At 34.8% G+C, this 15,333-nt stretch overlaps 2 protein-coding genes across 2 annotated transcripts in view; both read right to left on the bottom strand.

The window, feature by feature from the left end:
• The window catches only part of LOC134259933 (uncharacterized), a 4,251-nt gene extending 1,821 nt beyond the window's left edge, over positions 1 to 2,430 (bottom strand). The window contains exon 1 of the mRNA XM_062742524.1: positions 683 to 2,430. Coding sequence (XP_062598508.1) covers positions 699 to 2,216 — 1,518 coding nt within the window. The 5' untranslated portion in view covers positions 2,217 to 2,430 and the 3' untranslated portion in view covers positions 683 to 698. The remainder of the gene's footprint in view (positions 1 to 682) is intronic.
• A 1,799-nt stretch (positions 2,431 to 4,229) lies between these two features.
• On the bottom strand, positions 4,230 to 15,071 carry LOC134259934 (probable serine/threonine-protein kinase pats1). Its single transcript, XM_062742525.1, has 5 exons — positions 14,592 to 15,071; positions 12,672 to 12,926; positions 12,111 to 12,350; positions 7,155 to 7,276; positions 4,230 to 6,687 (listed from the first exon to the last, which is right to left on the bottom strand). Exons 1-5 carry the CDS (start codon positions 15,028 to 15,030, stop codon positions 5,416 to 5,418), a joined length of 2,328 nt encoding a protein of 775 aa, XP_062598509.1. The 5' UTR covers positions 15,031 to 15,071; the 3' UTR covers positions 4,230 to 5,415.
• Positions 15,072 to 15,333: the final 262 nt, after the last annotated feature.

A 15,333-nucleotide genomic window follows, 5' to 3' on the forward strand; every position in this document is an offset into this window, starting at 1 on the left:
GTCGATCTTGATATAACATTTCTTTTGATTGGTTTACTATTAACCAATCGTCTAGATAAACTACTAGACGAATATTGTGTGTTCTCAAATATGCTGCTACTACAGACACCATTTTGGTGAAAACTCGAGGTGCTGATGTTGGGCCGAAACACATTGTTTTCCATTGATAACACTGGTTTTCTACACAAAATCTTAGAAATTTTCGATGTTTTGAAAATATTGGAATGTGTAGATATGCATCTGTTAAATCGATCGAAATTGCCCAATCGTTTGGTTTCACTAGATTCAACACTTTGCTTAAAGTGTCCATTTTGAAATGTTGCTTCTTGAGATACTGGTTGAGGGGTCTCAAATTTATGATGGGTCTCATTTTGCCACCCTTTTTGGGGACAAGGAAAAATGTACTGTAAAAACCTGTTTGACTCTCCTGATTTGAGACAGGTTCTATTGCATTTTTTTCTAATAAATCTTCTACCTCTTTTAACAAACAATGTTTTTGTATTTGAGGGATTGTTGTTTTCTTTACCCCTAAAAACTGGGGTTTTTGAAGAAATTCTAGTTTGTAACCCTCGTTGATTATTGATAATACCCAACTGTCTTGAGTTACAAGATTCCAGTTTTCTACAAAATGTTTGAGACGACCCCCAACTGGTATCTCGGGAAGCATTGCAATTTTGGTTACCTGTTCTAATCTGCAGTCATTTATTAGATTTCTTTGGGATCCGAAAGGAACCAATTCTGTCTCCTGTAGCAGATGTAGACGTATTTCTCGAATTGTCCTCTCTTGGTTTGTAGTCATAAGACCGTCTTGAGAAATTGGGTCTCTGAGTAGATGTTCTGTAACTGTTATTCAAAACAGTAGTAGTTCTGGGTTTTTTAAAATTTCCAGAGTTTTCAGCAGAATTTTCTGAAAATTTGCGTTTTTGATTTTTTTCATTCCATTCCGGAATTAAATCCTTAAGAGAATCTTTCTGCTCTTTCCTTTCTTTTAGTTTCTCTTCTAATTTCTTGCCAAAGACGCCATCTTCTGAAAGAGGCAGGCAAATAATTTTGCTATGAATATCCTTCAAGGTATATAATCCAGAGTCTTGTGCTGCAGTTTTCCTTCTTATAAGATGGTGAAAAGCCCCTGCTCTCCCCATTTGATCTAGTGCCTTGGTAGACATGGAGAAAATGTCTTTAATTGCTTGAACTGTGTCCGCATCTTGACAAGTTATAGAATCTAACAACGTTCCTAAAGCTTGCTGCATGTAGCTTAATGAAATAATACCCATACGGGCAGCCATCTGTCCCTGATATGCCAAAGTTTCAATACTTTTGTACGGCTGGGAAATTAAATGTTTACTTTTCCCCCAACCTTTGGTTTTATTTCCATGTTTTTTTCTTAACATTGGTTCTAAAATGTCATCTAGCCCTGGAACTTGAAGAAATGCTGCCGAGTTTGGATGAACAGGGAAACATTGTCTATATTCATCTCTGTAAGCAGACAAGCGTTCAGGATCAGTAATTCTCCATGACTTTTTCAAGATCTCCTCTTGTGTTTTGTCTAAAACTAATCCAGTTTTTTCTTCCTCTGAAGAAGAAACATTGCCAAAAATATCAGTAAGAGTTTTTGTATGCTCATCACTTTTATTGATCAAGTTCTGAAATCTATTGTTGTTGTTGCTGTCCAACTTATGTTGATTGTTATCAAAATCATGGGCAGTAATAGATTCCTCTTGTACTGAGGATTCGTTATCACCCAATAGCTCACGTACTTCTCTGACACTTGGAGCTAATGATATCATATCGTCCATTTCAGGCACACTTAATGTCCCTTCAATTTGGACTTCACTTTCCAAAGGTATAATCGGACGCATTCCAGATGAATCGTCTACATTTGATACCATGGGCTCAGGTCTCCGCGTGGATAAACCACCGGTATCCTGATCCGCTAACGAATTGTGAGACACGTTTGTCTCGTGCACATTATGAGAAGCTGTATTCTCTAAAACACTGCTGGACAAAGTTTCAATACTTTCTCTTAGAAAATTCATCATAGTGTCTAACCTTTCGTTGACTCTGTTTTCTAATTGTTCCATTTTCTCGTTAGCTTTGCTGGAGGATTTCCTACCGGACCGCGGTTTTTTTCCTTTGGCCTCCATTACTGATTGTAATTTCTGGAATTCCGAGCCCGAATTTAATTCGTCGTTCGAAATAAAACTGGCTTCTTCCATACTTAAACTAAGAGCATGAGAGAGTATCTATACCAATACCTTATACAAAATACAAAGTATTTGTATCACTCCGTGGCTGAGAAATCTCTGCCAAAAAAAGTATGAACGTTCTGTTGCACGCCTGAAGATGAACTGATTTGGGCAAGCACCTGAGATGTGATCTCGGTCTTATAAGTGTTTGAATCTTATTCTTTTAAACGCTTGCCCGCGAGTTATGAACGTTAATAAGGGGAAGATATCCTAATGTATATTTATGACTGGTAAGTATAACGAACGAAATAAAATTAAAAAATTGTGCAAAATTTTGTATGGAATTATATAGAAGACAAAATAAAATCTCAAATCTAAGCACCAAGGAAAACCTACGCTTTCTTTATATTTCAGGGATTTATTATTTATATCACTACAAATCAAAATCAGTCAAAAAATATATATCAACCCGCGCATCCATTTTTTGTTTGTGGTAAGTACCCTTAACTTACTAATAACAGCATACATTTATTCTACGTGACAAACGTTGAACACCCTTACTTCAAATCGACACTAGCTTTTATATTTCTTGTCTCTCTAATCTTTTCGATATTTAAAAACAAGAACTTTGAATGCATTTTATTTTTTAATGGCAATTTAGATATTTCCTAGGTCTCTTCCATTTTTTTTTTCAACGGGTGATATAGCATGATAGAAAAGGAAACCACCCCCTTTCTGACCCATCACAACTCATAAATTGTTTGGACGTTTCATATATATTTTACTATGAAATTTTATAGAACTTACAGAATGGGGTAAAAAATGCTAATTTTATGATATATATATATATATGGAATATTGTAATATCACAAGAGTGAATTAACGGTAATTTTGGATGACAGATGCTAACAAAAAAAAATCGTAATCTTCGAGGTTGCGCCGCCTTGACCAGGGGCGTAGAAACAGGGGGGCCATGGGGGGCCTGGCCCCCCACTTTTTTCCCAACCTTACCTATACTATAGCAAATGTTAATTGAAAACCTGGTTGCCCCCCCCCCCAGTTTTAGTGATGTACCGAAAATGAAGTATTAGAATTGGTACTGAAAGTAGTTGACACTGAAAAAAAGTTAGCCTCTACCCCCCCACGAAATAGGATTTTCGACTTTGGGCAACTGACTTTGGGCAACTTTCAACTTTTCCTTTTTTTTTTGTTTTGCTTGTCAACTTTTTTTGGTAAGTAAAAAAAAAAATTTCTCCGGCTGGCCCCCCCACTTTAAAAAACGATGCTTCGCCACTGTTGACATACCATTGCTTGAAAAACACCAAGAATTCATTAAAAAGATATTTATTGATGCATCGTTAATGAGTAAGATGATGCTAATACGTAAGAAAATTAAAAAGTTTAAGTAGCTTTTCTTTACATATTTTATTAGATATTCATAAATAAGGCATTCATTAACAGCAGACATTTAACAACTGTTTAACTCGAAGACATCTTATTTGAATATATGTGTATAAATAAATAGAAAAATACAAGATTTTAGCAATGAAATACCGACACTCTCGACTTGAATGGCAGCTTTTGGCGAAAGTTATGTTTTTCAGATATGCAAGTAGAGCTATTTCCAAAGCTAAGGGTAATGTCAAAAGATAAAACAATTCTTCGCAGGAAGAAAGGACTTGTCTCAGTGAACATGTCTCTAAAACACGAAAGCCCAAGCACCATCCATTGAATGTTTTTTTTTTTTTTATAAATTAGTGTGGGAACAAAGGGAGTACGTCATCTCTATATGAAGTATGAAATAAAGACCTTGTTAGTTAATTAAGATAAAATGCTTTTAGCAATACCACCCACCAGTTTTCAAAAATAGGTCACAACAACAACATATAATACAAAAATTTTGACTGGTAATGCATCATAAAAGGTACATTCGAAAGCAGTGCAAGTGGAGATAAACAAGAAAAATAACAATCAAATTGAATCTTCTTCAAATCAAGTGCTTTAACATTAAGCTATACTGAAACATATCCAGGTAACTCAACATTGTTTTTTTTTCCTGGTCTACAGAATTAATCAGGCCGGGATTATTGTCTTACATTGATTTATATTACGCAAACATAAAAGAGGTGCTGGACAATAGGCATCTAAACAAGAGCAAATTCCCGAAGTATTTAAATAAACTGAACAACATGTCAAAACTATACATAGTTAATTTTGATAATTAAGGATTTTTTTGATAAGAATTTTTTATACAAATTATTGATGCTTAAACGTACTTGCAGGAGGGATGTAACTATTAGAATTAGTACAAATATATGAAATATGAATTATAATTTACCGAATTAATCTTAGTTTTAAAATTTACAACAAGAGCCCCATGGGCCACATCGCTCACCTAAGCAAACTGGTAATGAAAAAAAATCCCCAGAAATAAGTTCAATATCTTAGAGACCAGATTTGTTCAAACTTGAAAGTAAACTGACTAAGAAAGACTAGATATTTTATAACTAGTCGTAGATTTTGAAGATTTTCAAAGAAAATGTTATACTTTTGTTGATTTGGATCCCTGTTGTATAATTTTTATGTATTTTTTTTTACAAGTCTAGACCAATTTTTTCCCGTTGCGAGTTGTAAGTTTAGCAAACACTATATACATGTCTTTGTCGTTGATTTGCATTTCCTCATATTGTCATTTATTGGGCGTCTTCTAAAATAAAGTTTCATAAAACTACGGCACTCTAACAACCAGACTATATTATGTTGTTTACAACCATAAAACACACATTATATGTGCAACTGCCTCGTAGTGGACACCAACAGACTTTACATACAACATATTTCAGTAAGAACTAATCAACATGCAAGTTAAAAGACGTATAAGGTATTGAGAAGTGAACATTTGGTTCTGAAAGATATACAAGAATCTATAATTCGTTGAATCTAACAATTTGCCGGTATGGTTTTGTCAATTTATCTTTTCATTTGCAATATAATAAACTTTAAGTTCTTAAATGACATGATTTTGCACGATCTTTAAAAAAAATATCTCTGAAATTGTAGTTCTCAAAAAAAAAATTGACAGCAACTTGACCAAAAGTGATTGAAAGAATAGGAAAGATGTACGTGTTATCCTGAAATTTACAATATACAATGAACTTATTCCGTCCAAGAAATGATATACTAGTAGTTGGTATGCTTTTATTGTAACTACCGGTATTTTTGTGTCCATCTATATTTTCCAAAATCTCTTCAGCTCTTTTGTATTGATAAAATGCTGATCAATAACCGAATGCAAAGGACAAATCATTTCTTCATCATCTCTTTGAATGTCTTCCTCTGAAAGGAAATAATCTTTGATATCCATGGCAATTAGCTTTGAATCGTCCACACGACATCTAAAGCCTCGTGCAAACAAGAGCTTTCTGTGAAATTTTCCTGCAAAATCATTTAATTTATTTTCCACCTTTTCTTGAATGAGTTGAGTTTTATCCCTTTCCAAAATGCAACCTGGCTTAGGATGAACAATTTGAAGTTGTATAGACTCATTTGTGACGGATAGAACGATAATGTATCCCTCAACTGAAAACAAAGCAGCATCTTTGTAGAGGCATGGTGTGTTGTGCGTTTTAAGCACTATCCAATTTTTCTCTTGTATACAAGCGACAACAAGACGAAAGAAAAAGAAAAAGGGTAGAAATGTAAATCGATAAACGACAACAGATGATTTACTTTCCGATCGACGAATAAGATCTGGGACAGCAGGCTCCATCTCCTTCCGGTTCATGCATGGAACATAGTGGGAATCTTTACCAACAACCAGTAAACCAAGTCTTTGCATGAAATGAAGGAGTGATTCCTGATGATATCCCAGGTATCTTTTGTCATATCTAAAAGAGCCCAATTTAATTTCGTATTCCTCGTTCTCTTTCTTTAACATTTCAAACAGTTTATCGTCCTTGCTTTTCCATATCTTTTTAAGAAGGGCATTCCGCAAATATCCACTTTTATAATATTCATCCCAATCCTTTTCGTTTCCAGGAATACCAGTAAAATGCAGTCTGTCTGTGATGATATGTTTGAAGGCGTCAATAAACCACTGGATATCAATAATCAATCTTTCATCTAGACCATTTTCATCAAAGTATAGAACTTTCCCGGCATCATGGTAGTATCTTAGCATATCTAGTTTTCCTTTTGATACTTCATTAAAACTTTTCTGAGAATCAGCAGAAGTCTCTGGAACTTCTGTTGTTATTTCAGAGATTTCCATAATTCGCCTAGAATTTTTCTTCTGATTAATTTCTATTTGAAAGAAAAACCATTCTTTCGGAATACTTTCTTTCCATCGCTGATGACAGGCAATTTCGTAAAAGCTTCTTTCTAAATCATCAAGAGGTACAGAGAGCTGTATACAATGTAATCTATCTTCCCTGATGTACTGTGATAAATTAGATGCTTTAGGAAGTTGATCTCGTAGACTGTCCATAAGTTTATTCTTGTCCTGTAATTATAAAACATGGTTTCTGCTAATACGTATATATGAATGATTATATCTGGTCTTTTTTTTACGAAAGTTATCGTCGGCCCAGTAATGTTGTTTTATAATTTTAGAAAACTTCTCCGAAGATAAAAGCCATAAAAGTACCGTATATACTCGCCTATAAGTCGGTTGTACTTAATAAGCTTATATTTCAGATGGACTGACTTCATATAATACCATTATTTTTATAGCTCGCCCATAAGTCGGACACAAAGTTTAGGACCAGATATCAACTCCCAAAAAACCGACTTATAGGCGAGTATATACGGTAGTACAATTTAAAGCTTTTAGCATAATAATTACAAAGTAACAAGGAATGTATTGTAATTTCTACGTAGAAAGCTACCCTTTTATCCACTGCAAAATTAAATCTTACTTGATTTTAAAAAAATCATAAGATGCTAATATGATTATTTCAGTATGCTCACCTTAAACTGTCTGAGTTCTTCTTCCCAATGAGTTGCTACAATAAGTACTATAGGCTTCTGGTCATTTTCATTGTCCGAGCCACAGTAAGTATGTATAGACTTTAACCAAAATACAAAGTAGTCTAAAATAAATAAATGTCAATATTCCAAATGAAGTTAAAATAAGCTATCAAAGAAGATGGGCGTATAAGGCGGGCAGAATGCCTATAGCGCGACAAATAAGAAGTGAAAAAAATTAATCTCAATTAATCCGACATGCACTGGGAGACAAATTTTGTGTCGGAATAGACAGGGTGTTGGATTGCACAGTGTAGGAAACAAAGTAAATGCAAAAATGGGAAAGAAATTTAACGTCGGAATTCACAGTTTGTCGGATTATTCAGGTGTCGGATTAGACAGTTTTCACTGTATATCCAAATTTTATTTCATATTTCATCTAATATTAAAGTGTACTTAATGTAAAATCTCTATAATTTACAAAAATCTCACCAAGACTGAAAATATTTGCCTATGAAAAAGCATACACAGACTTAAAAGAACAAAAAGGATAATTTTTTCATACTTTAACAAAATGTTTCAATGTGAGTGGGTCTTCGCTCCATTTTTTTGAAAGATAATCCTAAAAGTTTGCGATAAAATACATATTTTTGGGTTTACAAAAAAATAGAGGGAAGACCCACTATACCTTAAAAATACACTTTTATGACAAAACATTCGCATCTTTCCGCGAAATACTTCAAGTCCATTAAGTCAAGGGTCATATCACAAACATGATTTAAATGCCACTACAATACATGAGCCATGCAGCATAGTGGTTAGTGCGTTAGTCTCAAAGCAGTCTGATACATCGGTATTTTATTGCTGGGGTTCGAATCCCACAAATACCATGGAATATTTTTTTAAAGAGATTTATTTTTTCTCAGAAAATGTTTTTTTTCTCATAATTTTATAAATTTCAATGATAAAATGTAAATTTAAATACTCAATTTACATATCAAATGTGATTTCTTAATATCTGACGCTTTAGGCATTCTGCCCACCTTATCCGCCCATCTTCTTTCATTATTGAGTTTTCACTTAAATGAGAATCAAACGATTTGTAATTTGAGTTACTTGCATCATTTTGTAATAATCCATTGAGTAAAATTCGCTGAAAAATAGTTACTTAGTATGTAAAATTATTACGTATACATTTGGACAGGTAAAAGATTTTTGGTATGAATTAAATTCAGCAAATCAACTAGAGAATTTTGATAGGTAGGAGGCCCATTGGCCACATCGCTTACCTGAGCACTGTGGATGGGAAAAAGAAGAAATTGGTTTATTATTGAATAGAGTGTATATCCAAAAGTAGTCCTATGACCAGTCATGGCTTTGCTATTCTTGATAAGATGATTTTTAAAGAATGTTCCTATATATTTCTATGTAAAACTTTGATTGGCCATTTTGGCCCCGCCCTACACCCGGGGGTCATGATTTGAACAAATTTGAATCTACACTACCTGAGGATGTTTCCCGGTAAGTTTCATCTTTTCTGGCCCTGTGGTTCTTGAGAAGAAAATTTTTAAAACATCCCACCAAATTTTCATTAATTCCCAATTATCTCCCCTTGAATGAGAGCGAAGCCCTTCATTTGAACAAACTTGAATTCCTTACCTGAGGATGATTCCATATAAATATGATCAATTATGGCATTATTATTCCAGTGAAGAAGATTTTTAAAGAAGTTTCATATATATTTATTTGTAAATTTTGATTGGCCAATTAGGCCCCGCCCTTCCCCCAGGGGTCATGATTTGAATAAACTTGAATCTTTACTATCTGAGGATGCTTCCATATAAATATGATCAATTATAGCATTGCTATTCTTGAGAAGAAGATTTTGAAAGAATTTTCCTATATATTTCTATGTAAAGCTTTTGTCGGCCATTTTGGCCCCACCCTACCCCCAGGGGACAAGATTTGAACAAACTTGAATCTACACTACTCATTCATGTCCAGTTCCCTAAATCAATTCGATATTGTCAACATCGCAATGTAAACAATGTTGAAACGAAATCGTGAATACATCGTCTACATTGCTATTGCTTCTACATAACAACATCGCGTCAACGTCGACATCGCAATGTTAACAATGTTGATACGATATCGTGTTTACATCGTCTACATTGTAATTGTTTTTACGTGACGATAACGTCGACATCACAATGTAAACAATGTCGATAAGATATCATGTTTACATTGTCTACATTGTTATTATTTCTACATGACGACATCATCGACGTCGACATCGCAATGTAAACAATGTTGATACGATATCGCGTTTACCTTGTCTACCTTGCTTTTATTTCTACATTGTGTATTGATAACGCAATGTAATAAATTTTAAAACTATTTTGCATGTTCTGTACAGATGAAAAACACTGTTTCTAAGGTTGAAAAACAGTTTTTTAGTTCATTTTCAGAATGTAAGAGACATGCTTCATACCTGATATGTACACTTAATGTGGACTCATAAGAGTTAAAGATTGCCCTGGTGATGATATGCAAAAAGTAAACAGAATATATTGCCTTATCAATATGAACTCAACTTGATTTTATGCGTTAAATACGTTGTAAATGATTTTTTCCAAGATAAAATGACAAAAAAAGGAAACTAAAAGTTGACATAATGACAACTCGATATAGGCCAACACAGATACTAAGTATATATTAAACAAAAATTAATAAGAATGCAATGTTCACACTCAATAACCGACTAACAATGCGATGTCGACAATACGAACAATGTTAACAAGAAAATAAGAAGGGCAATGTTTACACGATGTCGACTCGATATCAACCAACAATGCGATATCTACGATGTGAACGATGTAAACAGGATAAAAAGAAGGCAATGTTGACACGATGTCGACTCACTGTCGACCAACTTTGCGATGTTGTCGATGTGAACGATGTAAACAACAAAAGCAAGAGGCCCATGGGCCACATCGCTCACCTGAGAAGCTTTGACCATTCTGCTCTTTACCAGATTTCCCCCTTTAATACATAATGCATCCCCACTCTACCCCACTGATCATAATATAGACATTTTGAAATCTACACTACACCATGATCCTTCCATGTGCATATAAGTTTCAGCTTTTCTGGCCCAGTGGTTCTTGAGAAGATTTTCAAAGATTTTTCCTATATATTTCTATGTAAAACTTTGATATCCCATTGTGGCCCCGCCCTTCCCCCGGGGGTCATGATTTGAACAATTAAGAATCAACACTATACATGTACCAGAATGCTTCAACATAAGTTTCAGCTTTCCTGACCCAGTGGTTCTTGAAAAGAAGATTTTTAAAGATTTTTCCTATATATTTCTATGTAAAACTTTGATTTCCCATTGTGGCCCCGCCCTTCCCCCGGGGGTCATGATTTGAACAATTCAAAATCTACACTATACCAGGATGCTTCCACATAAGTTTCAGCTTTTCTGGCCCTGTGGTTCTTGAGGAGAAGATTTTCAATGATTTTTCCTATATATTTTTAAGTAAAACTTTAATTCCCCATTGTGGCCCCGCCCTTCCCCCGAGGGTCATCATTTGAATAATTTAGAATCTACACTACCCTAGGATGCTACCACATAAGTTTCAGCTTTTCTGGCCCAGTGGTTCTTGAGAAGGAGATTTTTTATGACCCCACCCTATTTTTGTCTTTTCTTGATTATCTCCCCTTGTGAGGGGACTCTGCCCTTTATTTTAACAATTTTAATTCCCCTTCACCCAAAAATACTTTGTACTAAGTTTGGTCAAAATTGGCCCAGTGGTTCTTGAGAAGAAGTCGAAAATGTGAAAAGTTTAAAGACGGACAGACAGCTAGACAGACAGACGGACGGACGGACAGACGACGGAGAAAATGTGATCAGAAAAGCTCACTTGAGCCTTAGGCTCAGGTGAGCTAATAAGAAGGGCAATGTTGACACGACGTCGACTCGATATCGACCAACATTGCGTTGTCGACGATGTGAACGATGTAAACAGGATAAAAAGAAGGGCAATGTTGACGTCATTTCGACTCGATATCGACCAACATTGCGATGTCGTCGATGTAAACGATGTAAACAAGAAAAATAAGAAGGGCAATGTGGACACGATGTCGACTCGATATCGACCAACATTGCTATATCGACGATGTGAGCAATGTGAACTACAGAAAGGGGGAGGCAAAGTTAACAAGACGGTGACTCTGTATTGTTAAACAATGTAATATATAGACAGATAAACAAAGGAATTATTGTCATGTTGAATATGTTATGATATAAGGAGGACTGATATTTTTACAGCGATCGATGTCGACAATATCGAAAAAACATTGTGCACTGGACATACCTCACACTACCTGAGATTGTTTCCCAATAAGTTTCATCTTTCCTGGCACTGTGGTTCTTGAAAAGAAGATTTTTAAAACATATCCCACCAAATTTTCATTAATTCCCAACTAACTCCCCTTGAATGAGGGCGAAGCCCTTCATTTGAACATACTTGAATCCCCTTCACCCAAGGATGCTTTGTGACAAGCTTGGATAAAATTTGCCTAGCGGTTCTTGAGAAGTCGAAAATGTGAAAAGTTTACAACAACGACGATGACGACTCCGATGACAACGTACAAATTTTGATCCAAAATGCTCAAGTTAGCCTTTGGTTCAGTTTTTTTTAAAGGATTGGTCCTTGTTATTTTTCACCATGTAATCCGTTTAGATATCTCAAAAAATTAAAGTTCCGAGTGTACAAGTATATGACGCGGATCTAAGACATCTGATCTAAATTAGGTTATGTTTCCTCTCTGACTGTCTGTTCCTCTTGACAAAAAATGACATTTGCATGATTATGAATGATAATTTTACACTTGAAAATTTCTTGACTAAAGGAAAAATACAAAGTATACATTGAAGAGATATTATATTCTTACCTCCGTAGGTCCAACCAGAGAATACACTCCCATCTTGATCACACACTTTCTCGTCCACCTTCTGGTCAAGACGTTTAGAGGCGTCCACCACAACAACATAGAAAGCTCTCCTGGTCAGATAAATCTGGTGACAGGCGTAGTACGCACACTGCCCTCCAAAGTCAAAAAATGTCAAAGTCTTTGCATCCAATTTTTCAGAGGTATTTTCTACATTGTTTTGGTTTATGTATTTTCCTTTGGCTGAAAAAATGTTATCATGAAAATATCTTTTTGTTGCTGATGGAAAAAAAATATGATCAGTATTGCCAGAGTTAGATAAAGCATAACTCAGAAAACGCAGATTCAATCATTTTTAATCCTAGATATAAAAACAACTTCATTTTTAAAAATATACCCAGTATTTTCTTTTTCATGTGTTAAAACTAATTCATTCGTATTTTTCTGAAGATTGTATATTATAAAACATCGCAATTGTGAATTTATGTTTAATTTTCAATACACGAATATTTTTTCCTTCTTTTTATATATTAACAAAGATAACTTTGAATTATCATATTTTACCTTTCAAAGATTTTGCTTCATCACATAATTCAAATATTTCTTCATGCACTTCCAATCCCTCAGTAGATTTTACATTACCAATCTCTTTTTCACTACACCCGAGCAGACGTTTAAGTAGCGTGGTTTTCCCCGCTCCAGCACATCCTACAATCATCCCCCGGGCGTGGTGGACTGTCTGTGTTCCTCTCTTAGCGTACTCCACATACCGCTCTCTGGCCTCCTGGTCCCACTTTAGTACTTCTTCAGGGACTCCTACTACATAAAAGCGAAATAATCAAATCTCGGAGCATCAAGACAAAAATAATTTATGGACAATATGTGTTGTTTTCATTGATAACAAGGCATTAGAAAGATTTATAAAACCCCTAAAAGTACATTTCATTTTTTATGCGCCCGGATCGATAGACGTATAATGTTTTTGACCTGTCTGTCTGTTTGTCCGTTAAGCTGTTTGTCTGTCTGTTGTCAACTCTAACCTTTGCAATAAATTTTGAGCCAAAGGAAATACAGACATCATATTACTTTTTAAGTTCCTTCAAACGACACCAAGGTCAATGACCATATGCTAATAATATCTTTTTTTTCTAAATGACGCCATGACTTTTGAACCATTGGAGATAGAGACTCCTTATTACGTGGGCATACTTCACTTAAAAAGTTCTTTCAAATGACAGCAAGGTCAATGACCTTGTTACCTTGACTGTGACCTATATGCTTAATTTTCTTTTTAAAACTTTCGCCATAACTTGTTAACCATATGAGATAGTCAGAGATAGAGACTATATTTTTGATATGCATACTTCACTTATTAATTTCTTTCGAATAACACTAATGCCAATGACCTTTGACCTTGACCTATAGCTATATGCTAAAAATAGATTTTTCAAACTTTTATGGCACCGGGCGCATTGTGTTTCACAAATACATCTTGTTTAACATTAATAATTACCATTTTATTGAAACAACATTTAAATGTTTAATACTAGTACAACAATAACTGTTGATTTAAATTCTAGAACAGCGTAAGCAACTTTTAACTGTCCATTGAAGGTACGGGTCCGAGTGTACTTTCAAAGGAGGGGGGGGGGGTGCAACCACAGTCCAAAAAATTCCAACATAGATATCACTTGACAATGTATAAAAACTTAAACTCATTTCTAAAACGTAAAAAAAAACCTACTTCGAGGGTGGGGTAGGGGTGTCTTTTGAATTCAAACTTTCGTGTCTCTGACTTTGTTACCAACTTAACACGTGTCCACGTTCTCTAGAGGAAGGGAAGGGGGTTTCTAAGGTAATCTGTATTAGTTTAGGATTCATTTTATAAAGCGACACATGTAAAGGGTTGGTGTCCGGCCCCCACGACACTCTTCCAGATATTTGCTTGCATTGACCATTTGACAAGAGAATATGTTTTTATGTGTCAGTGTACAATTGTACCAACACAAAAGACTTCAAAGTAAGTTCTTACACTTAATTAAGGAGAGAAAAAAAATGTCATTAGTACGTGAGTAAAATAAATTTTTAACGGTAAACCTCATCGATTGTATCATTTAATTCAAAATTTCACAATACAGATGTGACCATAAGCGACAAATGCATTTAATCCAAGGCCCCCGCATATTTCCGTATTGCCCCTTTAAGTGCTAAATCTCGTATATTTTAAAATGTATACATTTATAACAGAAGTTTCATAAAAGTAGCATTTTCATCATCAAAGAACGTTTACATATTGGTATAACACATTTTTTAAAAAAGAATATGTTTTGATAATCTTATGCACAGGCATGATAAAAGATTTGTATACAAACATGTACGTCATCTTTTTAATCAAAATGTGCAAAAGAGACAAAAACAAAATTTTAAAAAGAATACACTGATAATGAATTTAGAACATCATGATTTTAAATAAATAATACTCACAACGTCTCCTGATCCTGTAATGAATCCCCTCGTCAGACATGGTACAGTGAGTGATGATGTCCAGCTGTACTTTGTCTATGAAGAGCGCGTACATCTTCTCCGGCCTGTCCGGTACATACAGACATCTCTCTCCGTCACTCCTCTTATACATCCAGGACCGGCAGTATTCTGATATCACGTCACGTGAAGCCGTGGTCAGGAAAAACTCCAGATCATCGTCCTTCACCAGACACTCCGTAACAAAGGCGTACATGACGTCATGTCGGATGTCGTTTGATAGAAAGGTTATCACACCGTTATGTGTTTCTGTGATTCCATCAGGAAGATCTACCGAACACTCTTCCGTAACATCAGTGAAATATCTGTCTCTGATTGTGTCCCTTATGATTCTGTGTGATTGTTCATTGACATTCAGCTGATATTTCTCAGCTAACAGCATGCTGTATAATAGATTCCGAATTTTCGGCGAATACTTACGACATTTACCTAAAATGAAAATAAAGCTGTTTTAAATAAATAACATTTCAAATGGGATAAAAGATAAAATGTAACTATATATTTTCAGCGATTGATTATTTATAAGTAAATAAAGGGATTTTCAATTGTCATATTTGATCTGATTTTGTATATTGTTTAATGGACTTCGAGATTGAATACTGTTCGTTATCTCCATATCCTTCATGTACATGTTAATACTATTAAATTTTCCTGGGGGAAATATGTATCTTTTATATAACACATT

Source organism: Saccostrea cucullata, unplaced genomic scaffold, assembly GCF_032062105.1.
Source record: "Saccostrea cucullata isolate Sc308-1 unplaced genomic scaffold, CSIRO_AGI_Scuc_v1 ctg682, whole genome shotgun sequence".
Taxonomy (NCBI): domain Eukaryota; kingdom Metazoa; phylum Mollusca; class Bivalvia; order Ostreida; family Ostreidae; genus Saccostrea; species Saccostrea cuccullata.